Raw genomic sequence first — 18,463 nt, forward strand, 5'->3', positions numbered from 1 at the left:
GGGCAGCCCCACACAGAGCACATTGTAGTAATCGAAGCCAGATGTTACCAAAGCATGAGTGACTGAGATCAGATCCAACAGCTCCAAGTAAGGTTGCAGCTGGCTTACCAGCCATAGCTGGTAATAGGCACCTCAGCACACCGCCACCCCCTATGCCTCCAAGGACCGTGTGGAGTCCAGAAACACCCCCAAGCTACGGAGTTTGTCTTTCAGAGGGAGTGTGAGCCCGTCCAAGACCAGATTGACCTCACTACTCGCATGGTCAGTTTTACCAACTCAGAGCACTTCCGTCTTATCTGGATTAAGTTTCAGCTTGTTTGCCTGCATCCAGTCCAGAACAATGGTCAATACTTGAGCCTTTGGAATATTTATGATGATTATTATGATGAGTTAAATTTGTGCCTTGCCCTTCCTCCAAGGAGCTTGGTGCAGTGTACAAAGCTCACCCTCCCACATTTTGTTCTTGCAACAACCCTGAGGAGTAGGTTAGGCTGAGATATAGTAACAGGCCCAGAGTCACCCCGTCAGCTTCGTGGCTGAGTGGTAATTTTAGCCTGGGTCTCCCTGTTTCTAGTTCAGCACTAAACAATAGGACATCTTATGGCTGAGGTGGGTGTACAGTGGTAATTCCCTTGGAGCAACAAAAAACTTTGGGCCACCCCTGCCTCACAGAAGCATGTAATGGGCACACATACACACCACGAATACATTATGCCCAATGGCATTCTTACCCCTGGAATTCGGGGCCGAAGTCCAGGGCCTCAGCTCCCCGCCGGGGGCCTCCAAATCCTCTTAAGTCTGTCCTGGGTGGTGTGGTCGCCACTGGCCTGCACTGTGCTGGGCAGCCGGGTGTGATGATGACCTGGGCTGGGTGCTTTAGAGACAGAGTGGGGAGTGGAAAAATAAATATGTGGGATGGGGATATATTAAGTTGCATGTTGAAATGTTTCTGCTAATGCATATTTGCATAATATACCTGGTTTATATTCTTAAATTCTTGAGTTCAGTTGCTGTTTGTGTCCTCGAGAACCCACGCGTTAAAAATACTGTGTGTGTCATGGTGTGTGTAGGGGGATGATGCTTAACTTTCAGTGGGAGGAGGCCTCCTGCAAGGGGGGGCTCCAACGGCCTTTTGGAGCAAGCTGCTTTTGGTGCAAGCTCCAAAATTACCTATGTGCACCTCTGATTATACCATAGATACATACATGTACCATAGAAAGCTAGATGTGTGGATGACCTGTTTCCCCCCTCATGCATTATGAATACAGGGTCCCTGCACATACTCCACAGCTACTTCTAACACATGTGCAACGGGTGCAATCTAGCTGAGGCTATTCTGGCTGTGACAATCCGGATGGGAGCATTATTTCAAAACACTGGGGGGATGTAGTCTGTCAGCAGCTAAGCATAAAGCACAGCCTGGTGCAATCTCCTCTCCATATCCTTATTCATAAGCTTGCTCTCAGTAAGTCTCAGATAGAGTTGCAACTTTTTTCCCTAGGCAAGCTGTGTGTGTGCCTTTAGCAGTAGCATTACAGACAGACATTCAACAGGTGCCGTTGGTTCTGACAGCTATCGAGAAAACAACACACCTATCAAACGCCTGCTGTCAGGCAGGTGTTGAAAGTATAGAAGCCTTGCCAAAAATAAAAAAAGGTAGCAACCCTACTCTCATTCCCCCCAAGGCAGGTGGACCTGGCAAAAAGCAAGTTTCAGCTTAGAAGTTTCCTCCTTGGCAAGCTAAGTGGGCACGAAGCCAAAGGAAGTTTCAACCAAATGCTACGGGAGCCCCAAGAATACGAGGGGAAAGCGAGGTGCCGTTTGGAATGGGGCCCCCCACAAATGGAGCCTGGCATGGCGTCACAGCCGTCCAGACTCCGCTTGTGTGAGCACGTGAGTCAGCCTGCGTCCATGTGGGGTGTGTGTGTGTCACTAGGACACGTCTCTGCTGAGCGGGGATTGTGTAGCAAAAGGCGCCTCTCCCGCCTGCCCTCGCTCTCTTTCCTCCGAGCACAGCTCTGGGCTGTGCCCGCCGCCTCAACCGCGCGCGCTTCAAGCCACATAGAGGGAGAAGGCAGAATGGGCTGGAAAGGAGTTCCTCAGTGCCAGCAAGACCCACAGCCAGCATCTGCAGAGAAGCGCCTGCGCACTGCAGGGGCGCCAGATTTGGCGGGAGGGGGAGTGTCCAAAAAGCCCTTTGTTTGATGGCATCTCTGTTTACAGAGTTTACCCTTTCATCTCAACCTGTTTCCTCCTCCCCTCTCCTGCTCCTCAGAACTTTACGGCGGAGGAGCTCTTCTTAAGCGGCAAGAAACGCCAAGCACTTCTTCCAGCAGTATAAAGCCCTCTCCTCCCCCACCTGCCCACCCACTTTTCGCCTTTCCCCCAGTGACTAATGCAAGGATGGCCAGGAGACCTAGGCACAGGTAAAAGGAAAAAAACCAAAGCTCTTTGCATCACGAATGCATTTTTGTTCTCTCTCTATGTGTGTGTCTTGTCTGCTTCATAGAAGTGGGATTCTTTTGGAAAGTACAGAGCTAGCGAGAGATTCGGATGTGTTTGTACAGTAGAAGCTTAAGTCGGAGAGCTGTGCCAGTTTTTTTGCACACCTGTCAGAGCGTGCATTAAAATGGTGAATTTAAATAAAATGCAAGATCGAATCAGTGGAGGCTTAAGAGCTACTTTCTCCTTTCCCAGCAATATCCCTTCTGCCTTCCGACCTCCCGAAACTTAAAAAGAATCGGATGTTTGCAGGGCGCCTTTCAAACTGTGCAGAGAGGCAGGGTTTCTTTTAAGCTATGCTCTGTATGCGGGCCTAAATAATTAAATAAAGAGTTCAGGCGCGTTCCCGACTTGTAGGGGGACACTTTGCCTCCGGCGATCGCGGTGAACTTCGCTGTACGGCGATCGGTTGGGGCTGGCGGAGAGGAGCAAATGGCTCGAGACCCGCAAGGAGAAGGAAAATGTCGGAGTTCCCGAGCGGTTGGCTGCAGATACCTCGTCCCTCATTTTCATTCATTCGTCCTCACATTCGTTATCTGTGGATGTGTGAATGTCAGGTGGCTGACGGGCGGCGTGGCAGGAGACCCTGCTCCCTTTTGACAACTGCCGAGGGCTCTCCTTCGGGACCCCAAATCCCAGGCTCTCGGAGCCCCTTCTGATCAAAAATAACAGCAGCGGCAATGCTTTGCAAGCAGGTTAGTGTTTGTAATGCACGCGCTGTTCTTCACTTGTAGGAGCCCGAACAAGCCGTGAAGCACCGAGTGAGTTAACTTTTGGCAGGAGCGGATGCAGTGGCAAGGAGAGAGAAAGGGGTACTTGTCAAGGAACTGTCACTGCTTTGCTAATGTTGACCCTGACTTTGCTTGCAAGTGTTAGGCGCAAGCCCGCTTTCTACAGAAGTTTTTCCCTGCAGAAAAACTTGGAGGGGTGTGTGTATTGCGCGGGTGGGGTGGGGAGGGTGAGCCCTGGGAGATCATCCACACTAGGAAGCGTTGTGGTTGTGGGGAGATGTGGAGGCGGCTGAGGCGACCGTCGCTGCAGCCCCATTCCACTCTCTTGCCACTCCACTGGCGTGGCGTATAGCAAGCTCGGAGGGAGCAGCAGCAGCGCCTCGTGGTCTGAGAAACGTTCAAACAGTGCGGGATTGTTTTCTAATTATCTCGGGACAGTCCACGTGGAGCCAGAACTTGCCTTTCTCTTTCGCTGTGCAGCGCCAACGATTATTCCCCTCCTCCCTTGCTTTTCCACTCGATCTCCCTCCCCCTCCTTTCCCCTCGGCTCGCCTTGGCAGGGAAAGCAAAGTCCTAACCTTGGGTCCCACCCTGAAAGTTTCCCCTTCGCTTTCTGCTTGCTGATCGCGGGCAAAAGGAAGGCTAACGGGGCGGCGGGGGGTTGCCTGCAGCAAGCTTTTGTGGGGATGGGGTGTGTAGCGTGCATGCTCGCGTGCTTGTGTGTCACTGAGGTCTTCCGTCTGGGTGGGGAAAGCGACATGATGAGTGGCACGAATCGCGGGCTCTGGGCTGCCCCATTTCTATCTAACAGCGCCAGGCAGGACACCAGCGCACGCTTCTCGGCCTCACTTTCGCTTCCTTCCTGCAGGTCGGCGGCGCGATGCAGGGAAGATTCGGGGCATTTTAGGCTTGCGCTTGCGAAGTGGAGGGGACGGGGAAAGGAGTTAGACAGGGGCCGGGGCGCGGCCTTTGGGACGGGAAGCAGGGCACACGCTTTTCTAAAAAGGTCCTTATAATGATGCCTCGTAAAGGGAGGTCACGCTGGGTAGTTTGACGCTGAATGGAAGGAGGAAGTAAGAGAGCCTCCTGAACGCCAAGGGGAGCGCAGAGCAGCCGATCAGTGAGTGCCCGGTGGGAAGTTGGCAGCGTGAATCGGGAAGAAGGAAGAGCCTCGGGCGTGCTTGTTCGCAGCACCTGCTGCCCCGAAGGGCTTTGCGAAGTCAAATCGCGTCAGAGCAACGAAACTGAGTCCCTGCCCTTCGGTTGACTGGTGTGTGGCTGCCGCTCAGTTTTTCTTCAATCACAGTGGTGGTGGTGGTGGTGGTAGTAGTAAGCGGCTGCAACAAATCACTTCCTCCCTGCCCCCAAACCCCCACCCGCTCCGTCCCTCCCTCTCTCTCCTTTGAATTGGTTGCACAATTTAGTTTCCTTGACAAAAGTGTCGCATTCATGAGTGCAGTGTATTTATACAAAACGTAGCAGGTGGGCTGCTGTTAACCCTTTCAGTTCTTTCAGCCTGACACGTCATCTCAAGCTTGTTACACTGCAGAGTTATTGCAGTCTTGGTTCCAGAGATGCACATAGACACACCAAGAAAGAAAGAAAAGGAACAGTGGGATCTGTTACCGGATCCACTTTTGCTGCTGATTAAGTATGCAAGTATCTGAGTCACACAGAACCCTTTGTTTGAAAAACAGATTGCTGCATCTCTGCCAAATAGGATGCAAAGTTGGTTTGAAATTTTACTTGTGAGTATGTCCCACTGACTTACACAGTCTGAAGTTAGTGATACTAACCAGAGTAAATAATGCATAGGATCAGGCTACTAGTCATACAGGTAGCAACCTAATAATAAAAGCTGTAATCCAGCTAAAGTGACTCATGACAGTACCGTTGCAAGCAGTGGGGCTTGGTTTATGCACCTTCTCTATGTAAAGTGCCATGCACACGGGAAACACTATGTAAATAATAACCTGTTACATTTATCTAGACATGCGCTAGCATCCTGTGCATGCTTACTCAGAACTAAATCCCACTGTGTTACTTATTTCTAGTAGATATGCTTAAGATCAGAGTGCATAATAAAATAAAATCTAGATCACAAATAAGACTTTGAGTGTAATTGAAAATGGGAATTCTTCAAAGCCTTACATTTATTCATTTATATTTATGGCCTGCTTTTCGACCAAGATTATCTTCCAAAGTGGCTTAGAATTAAAATCCACATAATTAGGGATATGTTTGTGGGTATGTGTGGATCATCGCTTCAAGCCTGTGGCAATTGCTGATGCAACATCCATCAGTACATCTGTAGGTATAAAGTGTCTTTTGAGTCACAGTGCTGTACTCCAAAGTAAATTTATATATTTAGGGCTATACCCGAAAGCATTATTTATACTGGGCAGCTTCCAGACTAAGTCATGACTAAGCCCCATTTAAATGTAATGGGGCTTTAGTTAGTCATGTCTAATTTGTCCCATTCATTTTAGTGGTGCTTGGTCATGACTAATTAGGCTAGATGCTGCCTATTTACTTTTATTGTGGAAGTGATATTATAATCCTTAAAATTCTTCAAGGAGAAATGCTTGATTTGATTTTACATGTAAGAAACTGAGGCTGAGAGCAGCACTCGATGCATTGCCACCCAGAAACAGCCAGGCTACTGACCAGCAGGCCTGTGTGATGTATCTGTTGCTGGACTGTGCCACTTCAGACTGCAGGAGCTTTTTCAGACGACGACTTTACTTTGGGAGGGTGGGTGTGCGTTCACATATTGGCTAGATTTGCCCCAAAGTCTATGCAAGATTTCAGAGAACACACGATTCGGGCTTTTCCTTCCATATTGGAACCTAGCCTGATTTATGTCTGGGGTAAAAAAAATCCTCTTTTTGCACTGTTATGACCTGAACTCATGGTAAAGCCTTGTCATAAAGCCATGGCAAAGCCTACTGTCTTAAAAAGCTCCATGTGGGGGACTGAGCATCAGTAGAAGCCCATATAAAATTCTTCCTGCACATACAAAACCACTATGTCCCAGAAGAGGGTACTAGACCACCCTTCTCTGTTATATGCCAGGGACTTTGTTTAATCTAAGGCAGAATCTAGACATATGATCTTCCACTTGTATTCTGTTGTGGAACAGCTCAACAATAGATATTCTGGGGATGGCACGCTTTGAGGTTATTCACACAATCAAACCTGTGTTCTACACAGGTTTGAGAGCTGTGTGTGCTCCCAGTTTTCAGTTGTGTGGCAGCAAGGTAGGAGGAAAACTTGAATAGAAGTGATTGAGGCTATTCACACACCCATGCAAAACCGTGCTCCCTTAGCAAGCAGCTGCAGCTAGCAGGGAGGGGAGGAGGGCTTCATAATGCACCACACACTCACATTATGGTGCATTATGGGAGTTCTGGGGGTGGAGAAATATGGGACGACGCATCCCAACACCCTGACCCTTGGAGCTGCTGGCAGCAACCAGTGCTCATGTGGGCGGGCAATTGCCCTGCCCGGGAATTGCGGAATGATCATCTGTGGGGAGGTCAGCTCTTTAGGGCTTCCTCTCCACAAACCTGGTAGCCCTTTCTCACTGCTCATGAGAAAAGGCTCATTCTGTGGAAGCAAGGTAGGAAGAAAAACTACCCAGGTTTTCATCCTACCTTGCTTCCACACAATCACTTCTACCCAGGTTTTCCTCTTACCGTGCTTCCACACATCTGAAAACTGGGAGCACACACAGTTCCCGAACCCAGGTAGAACACAGTTCTTGTTTGTGTGCATTACCTCTTTGTCTCTAACGTGGCTGGGTTTGAAAGTGAATTTCAGTTGACCCAAGTTGAAATCCCAATTGTGAACCAATCCTGAGGCTGTTCTCACGATGGAGAGAAACCAGGCTAAGGGAGCCTGGTTTCCCTCCATCGTGTGAATCACCGGGTGAGCCCAGTCGCTCAACGGCGGCTAGCCTGCCTAAGAACCCCTTCCCGTTTGTGTGCCATGGCAGCAACACACAAGTAGACCCCCGACCGGGAGGCTACAACAGGCCTCCCAGCCTCGGGGGTCTCCCCAGAATGCCCCGCGTACTTGTGTAGGGCATCCTGGGACTTCTGGTGGCCGGCCTGCCCCCAATCCCGTGTGAGTGGCTAATCCAGCTGCCCAGGTTTGGTTCTCTCCCCACCGAGCCCAGTTAGGCTCCACACGTTTATCGTGTGTAGAGCCTCACTGGCTACCATGTCTAACTGGTAATAAGCCATTTAGCACCAGGCTCACTTCACACATGCCATAATAGTTTAATGTTAGCAAATATTTGGAGTGGAATTAGTGGCCTTGTTTAAACATTGAGCTCAGCCCTTAAGATGGGCTCTCAGCTTCAGCACATGGATCTCTAGATTTCAAAGACAACCGTACCATATGCTAGATATTTTGAACCTAAACAGTACACTAATACTTTAAAAAAACCAGAACCCCTTACTTTTACTTTGAAAATTTTAAAAGTTTGCATTATGGGAGGAAAGCTACTGAACTATAGCCTTTAAAATGCAACTTCTAAGTAATCCCATTGGCTTCAGTGACTCCTTCTGTGTAATCAGTTTGAGATCTTGACCTTAAATGTTTCAGGATTAGACTGAATTGCTTCATAAGTTTATTTATCAAAAAACACTTTTAAATTTTATTTGAAGCTTATCCCATTCATTTCTCACCTAAATTAGCCCCAAACCATCCATATTTTTCTCTTGTACCATAGATACCATCTGTAAGCTGAGATTTCAAAAGTTATGTTTATGTTTTAAAGTTGGGAATAAAATATTGCACAATAGAGCTGAAGTAAGACAACTCCTATTGCAAAACACTTTGTTGTAATGTTACTGAACTGGATGGGTTAAGGTTTTTTTGTGAAAACTAAATTGTTTCTACTCATACACTGATTTTGAAGAAATTCTTGAGTAATTGATGAACAGCTGAAAATACTTCAGATGGGCTAGAAATGGCGGGGGGACCCTATTTATTATGAAGTAATGTGATCATTCACTTCAGTGCTATGAAGATTTCAGGTTGTACATTTGTCCTAAGTTACAGATGTATGTGGCCATGACTTGTGAGCTTGTTGGTACTATTCTTTGTTTACAAAACAAACTGATCATTTGATGTCCTTACTTTTCATTTGTTTTGAGAGTCCTTTGCCCTCAGATGTTGTTAGGCTGTTTTTCTGTGCATATGTGTGGCCCTATGCATGTAGTAGGTCCTCTTGGATTCAAAGGGGTGTGCAACACAAGCCTACTTTTTTCAGTGGGGTGTGCTTACCTAACTTCAGTAGGGCTTACTTCTTTTTGTGCATGTTTGGACTTGCAGCCTTACTTCCAAGTAAATGTGCGTAGGAGTACAGCTTAAGTCCAGTTGAACTCAGTAGGTCTTCTGAGTTGGTGCTCATAGGACCAAGCCAGCATGGTATAGTGCAGGCCTGTACAACATAAGGCCCAGGGGCCGGATTCGGCCCGCAGAGACTATTTTACTCCCCACCCCCCACCCCCGGTAGCCTGCAGCAACACAAGAGCTAGAAACTGCCTTATAGCGCGATCCTGTGCATGCTTTCTCAGAAACATGCTCCATGATGTGCCCAGTGAGGCTTACTCCCATGTAAGCATGCCTAGCATTGCAGCCTGAAAGAATCAACAACTAGGGAGAGGAGAGGACGTGGCATTGGTTTGGGGCTGGTATGCACTCTAGAGGCCCCACTGACTGAGCACAAGGACAGGACCTATTCTCTGCCAAGGCCACTTTCCAAGGCCACTATCTTTGGTTAAAACTATGGGTCCATTGACGGGGGGATAGATCCACAAGTAACTAATATAATAATTTTAATGTAATGTGCTAAAAATTTGATCTTGGCCCCTGCACGCCACATTGTGGATGAACATTCCGGCCCACCACATGTGGTGGGCCACATTCCGGCCCACCAGGGCATTTGAGTTGTGCAGCCGTGGTATAGTGGTTAGACTGTCGGACTAGAACCAGGAAGACCTGAGTTCAAATCCCCATTTGGCCATGAAGCTCACTTAGTGACCGTGGGCCAGTCATTTCTCCCTCAGCCTAACCTACCTCACAGGGTTCGGATAAACATAACCATGCACACCCCTCTGGGCTCCTAGGCAGAAGAACTGATAGAAATAAAATCATCATCATCATCATCATCATCGGTGCAAGTATCGTACTGAATTTCCCACTCCCCATTTTTATTACTTAGCCTCTTTAATATTAAGAGGCTATGTGAAAGCATGAAACATTCTTCAAATGATATGGCATGTTAAGGATTCTGAGTATGTACTTGGGCAAAGGACATAGCCTCTGTTCTCTTTATTGTCCCAAACATTGTATTTTAATTTGAAACCATCATTGGTTGAACCACTGCCAAACGTGTAATTTGCCACCGATCTTAACAGTATGAGCAGGTCTAAACATGCACAGTAATAAGGAGGCTGCCAACCTTTTGCTTGTATCTGTGGATACCAAAAACAGCAGAACCAGTTCAGAATACTAGAACAGAATGTAGAACGAAATCTTGCAGTGCAAGTTTCCAGACAATTACCCCCTCACCTTTTCAAAGGTGCTTGTGTTTTCCTAGATGTTTGTAAATTCTGTTTTAAAAAGCCTCCATGCCCAATCCTGTTTTGCCTTATGCTTTCTTCCTCCAGCATATACAGCAGTGATGACGAGGATGAAGATATCGAGGTGTATGATCATGACTATGATGGTCTGCTGCCCAAGGGCGGAAAACGTCATTTAGGGAAAACCAGGTGGACCCGGGAAGAGGTAAATAGCAGGTCACGTCTCAGAACAAGGAAGGTGTGGGTAAAAATTCTGGTTTCTGTTGTTGTAGGTCTCTGAAACACTATTAGCAGGAAACTGCTTTTCTGTTAATAAATGCCATAAGGCTAAACATCTTGAGAAATATCTTTTTTAAATATAAAAAAGGCATTATAATTGGGGAACTTCATTACTTACTGAAGCATACTTTTGATGCAGCCATCAAGGCAAGGAAGAAGAAATGAAGGTAGACTGTTAGGAATTGAAGAGATATAGGAGTAACAGAGGATGGTTGCCATAAAAGAAAGAATCTGGGGGAGAGCTATTGATGGGGAATCCTCACACTTGGAAACCTCAGGACAGCAGGATCTGAGATGGGGGCAGAGGAGACTATGCCTTGCCTCTAGTTTTCCATTATTGCAGACTCTTTCCATTTCTCCATACAAGTTAGTGGAGTGGTATTCATGCTATGGATTCATGGCAAAGTGGAGAAGGTTCTAGGATAGGGAATACATGCAGTCACCTTCAGTGTTCTCTCTAACCTTTTTCATCAGTGTGTAGAATGAGTTTTGTTCTGGGCAGCAGTATCAAGGCAGTGTGTGCAAATGTGAATTCAGGTTGGGACCTTCCTGATTCAACCTGAGTGGGAGCTAAAATTAACTGAGCTGACTTAAAAAATGTGTGAGCATGCTCACATGCACACACCTTAGAGGGAACACCGGTCACCTTGTATAAAAACATAAGAACAGCCCTGCTGGATCAAGCTTAAGGCCCATCTAGTCCAGCATCCTGTTTCACACAGTGGCCCACCAGATGCTTCTGGGAAGCCCCAGGCAAGAGCTGAGGGCATGCCCTCTCTACTACTGTTGCTCCCCTACAACTGGCATTTAGAGGCATCTTGCCTCTGAGGCTGGAGGTGGCCTATAGCCCTCAGACTAGTAGCCATTGATAGACCTGTGTTCCATGAATTTATCTAAACCCCTCTTAAAGCCATCCAAACTGCTGGCAGTAATCACATCCTATGGCAGAAAATTACACAGGTTAATTATGCGCTGTATGAAAAAATGCTTCCTTTTGTTGGTCCTACATTTTTTGGCAATCAGTTTCATCAGATAACCCCTAGATCTAGTGTTAAGTGGGGAGCAGCAGGGGAGAAAACTTCTCTCTCTCCACACCATGCATGATTGTATAGACCTCTATCATATCTCCCCTCAGTTGTTTTTTTCCCTAAGCTAAAAAGCCCCAAGTGTTGTAGCCTTACCTCATAAGGAAGGTGCTCTGCCAGGGATCCTCAACGTTGGGCCCCCAGATGTTCTTGGACTTCAACTCCCATAATCCCCAGCCAAAGGCCACTGGACCTGGGGATTATGGGAGTTGAAGTCCAAGAACATCTGGGGGCCCAACATTGAGGATCCCTGCTTCTAGTCCCCTGATCATCTTGTTTTCCTTCTTCTGCACCTTCTCCAGTTCCAGGACTGTACTTGCAGTTAGAGCTAAAGTCCTGTTTGACTCATCTGGACTGCAGTGTGGCATGGATGTGCCAACTGGCATTAAGCACCTGATCCAGAGTTTACAGGAGCAATTGAAAAAATCATTGAACCTTGAGCAACATATAAACCTCAGTGTTGTGCTCTGAACATCTATATTTGCATTTGTTGTGCTCCAAATGAATTGTAGTGGTCATCAACTAATGAAGCATGGACATTTTAAAGACACCCTTAAACTTTATTTGATTAATATGAATGCCAGATCTTCTTGTTTGTGTTGTAATAGTTGCCACATGAGTACTGAAGGATGTGCAATATCTTACTGCCACAGAGAGTCCTGCAGCCCCCAGAGTTATATTTTTGGGAGCCACAAAGAGCTCAAGAGGAAAGGAGGGGTCAGGGGAAATTTCCCCTTGCCTATTGTGCACATAAAACATCATTCAGCATGCACAATATTGGGGTCGGGGAAAATTTCCCCTTGCCTATTGTGCACATAAAACATCATTCAGCATGCACAATATTAGTCTGGATTTTAGCCATTGAATGTGAACTTTTGCCCTTATGACTTCAGGTCTGGCAAGGGAAGTGACGTAGGATTTGCATCGGTTCTCTTGACCTCTCCTGCTGTGTCTTTTGGGAAGACAGTCCATACAAGACAATTAAAGAGATGGGAACAATTTACACAAGCATTGGTTCCAGACAGAAACCTTTGATGTTGTGGGGTTGATCTTTTAAAGCTCAGTAATGATTAGTCCATTATATAAACAAGTAAGCTGCCTGAAGCTTTTCAACAATTGAATTGTACTTCTAGAATAGCAGCTCAGGATACTGAAGAAGCACAGCTTTTTAACCACCTAACCCGACATTAAATGTGCACTCTTTTTGAAAAACTAAATGTAAGAGGTTGAGTACTCTGATAACCAACACACTTGGATTTATTTTCAGTATAAACTACTGTATTGAAAATTTTGCTTTGCCCTGTGGTTCCGTAGTAATTTAAGCTGGTTTCATTACTTTGTAATCCAATTTTTTACTGTTGTTTTGGCCTGATTAGCTTCGCTAACTGATGTCGATATATAAACATTAGCAAGTAATTTCTCAAAGCCTTCATCTGATACTGTAGTGCTCTGCAGTCCTCCTGAATAGTCATTTGGATCTAGTGTTCTGCTTCCTAAACCTTTGGTAAAGCTTATGGAGTCACATTATCACAAGGCAGCAGTTTTTGAACAGCTTTCTCTGAACTAGTATTAAACTGCCTGGAAATAGTTTAGAGATTGCAGTCTAATCTATAAACTAATTAAGCCTGTACTTCACTATAATGGCTTACAGTCAATTTAAACGTTACACCCTAACCTTGAGTGAAGCCACTGAAAAATGCTTCTGCATGATGGCACTGGGCATGCTTGGCATTACGTTTGAAAATCCCTTACTGTGTGTGCATTGGCACAAAAACATGATCACACTTCTGCCAGCGCACATGGCAATCAGATATTACACCTTCCATGTGAAGCAACACCACAACTAATTACTATTCAGTAGTCTGCTTACTGTAATGTTTAAATTGACCATCAGACTTGTGCATAATGGGCTGTCATAGAGTGGTATGAAGCATTTTGTCCTAAAGAGATGCATAACTAGGATGGCTGACAGGGTAGCAAATGTTGGCATCATCACAGGAATCTCCTGACAAGATTGGAGAGGAGAGAGGAGAGCTGGTCTTGTGGTAGTAAGCATGACTTGTCCCCTTAACTAAGCAGGGTCCACCCTGCTTGCATATGAATGGGAGACTTGCTGTGTGAGCACTGTAAGATATTCCCCTCAGGGGATGGAGCCGCTCTGGGAAGAGCAGAAGGTTCCAAGTTCCCTCCCTGGCTTCTCCAAGATAGAGCTGAGAGAGATTCCTGCCTGCAACCTTGGAGAAGCTGCTGCCAGTCTGTGTAGACAGTACTGAGCTAGATGGACCAATGGTCTGACTCAATATATGGCAGCTTCCTATGTTCCTATGACTGGTCTGTTTAGCATGACTTCCAGTAGCACTGTAACCGCTTAAATGTTCTAAGATACAGATGACTTAATGGTTACCAAAATGATGAATTGCCCTCTTATAGCTCCTCATCTCTATGTTCCGTGATGCGTACTTTTTGTACTGCAACAGTGCCAGTGTAGAGTAGCAGGAGAGGATTGAACTTGGAATGTGAAGAAAAAATGGGGCCGCCACCAAAAATACCAACTGTATGCTGAATTCTGGCTCTCTGTAGCACATAGTAAATCTTAGCTGTCTCCTAATATTATTGCACTGTGTGTTTCGTTTCCACTTCCAGCCAGTGCTTTGTGGTAGAGAAACAAGCAGGGTCATGACATAAACTTTATTACATATTACAGGGGGAGGGGGATGCAACATGAGTCTGCTGCTGCTTACAGCACCAGACCTGTGTATATTTGTAGATCTGTAGCCGAACTTAGTTCACTAGGTTCTCAGCCACTGTCAGTAGTGGCATATGGATGGACACTTCGTTGGGAGTAAGCCCTGATTAAGTGTGCATAGGATTGCAGCCTTATAGTGCAACCTCAGATTTACTCAGAAGTAAGTCACATTGGGTTCAGTGACGCTTACTCCTGAGCTAGTATGCATAAGATTGCTCTGTTGATATATTAAAACAGGAGGGTGTGGCTTTTAGAAAAGGCTAAAGGCAGAGACCCACCAATTTAGGCGTAGCTCACTAGCCAGCCATTATTTGTGGTCACCATCAATCCCTTCTCTTCCCTAAGATCCTTTGCTGGCACATAGGCTTAGGAAAGAAGCAGCTCTTCTGCCATTTGCAGTGGGATGTGGAGATGGCAGGGAGCCTTCTCCTGCTGCTCCTTACCTTCTCAAAAGTGGCAGTGGCAATGAGACCTCTGGGGAGATCTGTGTGAATGGCCTGCTTACCAGAGGGTTGGGGGCACTCATCACTGGTGAGCTGGCAAGTGGATTTGCAGATGGCTGACTAAAGATGCAATTCTTTAGGGAGTTTGCTCATTGGACGCAGTGGGATTTACTTTCTAGCAAACTTGCCTAGGATTGGTTAGTATGCCATTTAATTATTTAGCTCTTTAGCAGTTCTGATAAGAACATAAGAAAAGCCCATTCTTTCTGATACATATAGAGTGTGCTAATCGTTTGGTTTTTCACTGCTGATCCCAAATTATGTTACCAATTTATAACTCAAGAATATAAAAAGTCACGCTCTTTGGTTGCATGACCCTCAACTTTTTTTGGGGGGGGGGGAGGTGGCGGGGGGCAGGGCTCAGTGGCTTCAGAGGGAAGGGGAGATCAGTGAAAGTTGCCTCTCCCATGTAGTACCAGTGCTACTTTAGTTTGAAAGTTGGCCAGCAAAGTTAAGATCCTGCTGATAACTCAGGGGAGGGGGAGAACCTATAATATACATAGCATAGTCAAACTGGTGATTTCCGCTTCCATATCTGTGAAAAACAAGATGCAGTGATATTCAGGAGTGCATAGTATTGCCTTAATATTTTTTCTCTCAACCTTCGAATTGAAAAACATGCAAGCAATTTGAACTGAAAACAGCCTCTTCTTCTTAGGATGAGAAGCTAAAGAAACTTGTGGAGCAGAATGGCACAGAAGATTGGAAAGTTATTGCCAATTTCCTTCCTGTAAGTAGGCCTCGTTTTCTGTTTTATAACCACACATTTATCAGTGGGGGAAAGGAGGGAGAGGTTGTTTCATAATTACAGATGGGGACTTAATACAATTATAGCAATTTGGGAGGCTTGCAGAACACTCTACCGTGTACACTCATGTTTAAATGTATTTCTTTCACTTCTCATGTGAAATGGAGGAAGGAAAATGTTAAAAGCCTTTGGGAGGGATTTTATTTATACAACAGATGGTTGGTACATCATATATATCAATGGAACAAAAAAGCCTCAGTGCAGAATAGAAACTGACTTTGATCCGTAGTTGCTGCTGCTTGTTAAATGCATGGTTTTGTTTGTGATATTTTTTTTTGTTTAGTTGAAATGCTGCAGATTACGTTTATTCTATTATTTATATAATCATATGAAATTAATATATCACTTATCGGTTAATAACAGCAAGAACCTTTATTCCAAAAACATGAGGGGAAAGTAACACCAGTAACAAGGCTAGTCTGGTTAGTGTGTTTGGAACATTATATTTTTGTTAAACTTGCATATTGCGAACACTCTAAGGATGAGGATGTAATAGATAAAATTGTTTCTAAGTTAATATTGTGGGGGATCTGCTGGAATATTAGCAGATCCCTTACAGTCTATTTCATCTATACAGGATGAGTTGTTAAATTTTGAAAAGGTAGTGGGTTTAAAAACCTTTCTAAATCAGAAATCTTGTGTACTGGGATCAGTACTAAGTCTCAAAAGGGCATAATTAAAATTGGGCATCACCAAAGCCTCCAAAAAGATATGATACCTGGGAGTGTACATTTCCAAGAATCTCACAAATCTCAAAAATTTGAATTTCCCAGTATTAAAATTGAATTTCCCAGTATTAAAAACTATCAAAAGAAAGATTTGGAAGTGGAAAGGGATTAACCTTTCCTGGTTGGGGCAGGTAGCAGTACTTAAAATGTATTTACTTCCCAAATTATTATTTTTGTTTCAAATTTTACCAATTACTGTATCTGCCAACACTCTGCAGAGATGGCAAAGAATTTTTATCTCTTTTATTCATCTTAAATAAAAACCAAGGCTTTGATATAGCGTTCGTTATACAAAAACAGCTAACGGTGGAATAGGAGTCCCATACTTACCTGCCTATTATGAGGCTTTTCACCTCCGAAACATCTTACAGATGCTGACCAATGTTGAAATTAACTCTTGGGTCAAGATAGAAGTGGTTGATCAGTACTCCTTTAGAGTTAAAAGTTTACCTTCTATGCCAGATTGGATTACCAAGTTTAAAGCAGCAGACATCTGTTTTCTGAGTGCCACTTTTAAGACTTGAGCAAAATGGTATAAGAGTTTGGCGCCCCCTTATTCACCTCTTATTCCAATTTTTGCCACCCTAAATTTGTTGGACTGTTCACATTTCCTCAACTGTTGGAGGCTACTGATCTGGAAGTTGCCAGATTTTTATCAGCATGGAAACCCCATCGACCTAGAGGCTATAGGGGAAGTTCTGGATCCTCTGCACTATACACGAATACATCTTTTACAGTTCAGATCCTTTGTAACCACCCCAGCAATAACAGTTCAAGCTAACAGGCAATTAACAAAATTCAAAGTACTGGTACTGGGAGCCTTGGGACTCCCTTGAAGGTGTGGTTTCAAAATTATATGAGCTGATTATAAACCACACATTTTACCCTCTACCTGGCCTCAAAGTAGCTTGAGAAAATTACTTCCAACAGGAAATCAAAGACCAGGAATGGTTGAACATTTAGAAATGCAAACCAGTTATTTCCTACTCGGCCCAAATTAAGGAGAACTTTCTCAAAGTTTTTCATTGATGGTACCTGACCCCAGTAAAATTAGCACACATTCACAAAGTTCCTCGCTTTGCTGAAGTGATTGTGGGATGAAGGGTGGGCCTGCCCCAGGTTGTATGATGAAGGGTGGACACCTTTGGTGGACCTGCCCCCGGGTCTTATACTTTTGGTCAGAGGTATTCACGGAGATGAGCAAGATCACAAATCAGAAAATAGGATTATGCCCCCAGCTGGCGTTAGTAAATATATTTTCTGGGGTCAATACAGATGTGTCATCAAAAAAATTAGTGGTGTTTTTGGTAACTGCGGCCAGGTTAGCTATAGCCAAGTACTGGAAAAATCAAACCAGGTCAATGGATATCTGGTATAAGCATCTATGGCATATCACAATATCAGAAAAGTTAACCCATATTATTCAGTCCCATGCAAACCAGACTGTAAATAGCTCTTTTTATGTAATATGGTCAGGTTTCATTCTTTATACCAATTAGGAGAATTATGGTTGTCTTCTTACCCCAGGTAATATTAGAAGGAGGATGGATTGGTGAATCGGGGTTTGTCGTATGATGTTTTGCTGTTTGTGTTTGGATTAATTTTGTTCTGCAATGTAAATTTTATTCTAATAAAGTTGTTTTTAAAAATCTTTTTTTAAGATTTAAAAGAAATCTTTTACATGAGAAAATGCAGTATTCTGTACACCCATATGAATTGTTCTTGATGGTGTAGCCTTTGTTGGGAGGTGGGGAAAGCTGGTATGTTAAGATGTAACTAATATATATATATATATATAACATGAAGTTGTTCAATATCTGTAATTGCTGTGATTGAAAATGTTAGAAATTATGAAAAGGTAGAAATGCGCTTTTCTAGTTGAAGCAGCCAAAAAAGCTGCCATCTCCTGCTGAAAACCCAAATTTCAGCCTTAGCTATGTCTATGACCCTTTACTGATTTTCTTTGATTCTGATGTGAACAATAAAATACAGAGGGGATTTTTTGTAGAGCAAACACATATGCTGATAAGTGTTTTAATGCCATGATATTCCAGCTCAGAAGCATACCCATAGGGTATTAGTTAAATTGCAAGGTTTTGCACATTTGTAGCATTTATGCAATGGTTTGGTGGGGATTCTTTTGTATTGTTAGAATCGGACAGATGTACAGTGCCAGCATCGGTGGCAGAAAGTACTAAACCCAGAACTTATCAAAGGGCCATGGACTAAAGAAGAAGATCAAAGAGTGAGTAATATTTTGTTTACTCTCATCACGTCACGGGCATGAAATATGGTGTCAGTGAATTTCTCTCTCTCTCTCTCTCTCTCTCTCTCTCTCTCTCTGTATCCTTACTTAGAGTCTCTTCTCTCTAAGAAGGAAACTTCACATTTCCATTGTAATCCAGTAGTACCTTATGTCACTGCTAAAGTGAACTGCTCATGTGAGATTGCTGTTGTTTGACAAACTGAGCCATGAACTAGGCAG

At 44.5% G+C, this 18,463-nt stretch overlaps 1 protein-coding gene across 6 annotated transcripts in view; it reads left to right on the forward strand.

The window, feature by feature from the left end:
- MYB (MYB proto-oncogene, transcription factor) overlaps positions 1-18,463 on the forward strand; it is a 102,952-nt gene that overhangs the window by 52,093 nt on the left and 32,396 nt on the right. For 3 of the 6 annotated variants that reach the window (XM_053288345.1, XM_053288363.1, XM_053288372.1), the window contains exons 2-4: positions 9,917-10,034; positions 15,101-15,172; positions 18,131-18,223. In XM_053288345.1, coding sequence (XP_053144320.1) covers positions 9,917-10,034; positions 15,101-15,172; positions 18,131-18,223 — 283 coding nt within the window. Of the gene's footprint in view, positions 1-1,977; positions 2,427-4,773; positions 4,982-9,916; positions 10,035-15,100; positions 15,173-18,130; positions 18,224-18,463 lie in introns of those variants that run through there. The other 3 variants (XM_053288360.1, XM_053288379.1, XM_053288353.1) reach the window with 3 other exon arrangements.

This window comes from Hemicordylus capensis, chromosome 1 (assembly GCF_027244095.1).
Source record: "Hemicordylus capensis ecotype Gifberg chromosome 1, rHemCap1.1.pri, whole genome shotgun sequence".
Taxonomy (NCBI): Eukaryota; Metazoa; Chordata; class Lepidosauria; order Squamata; family Cordylidae; genus Hemicordylus; species Hemicordylus capensis.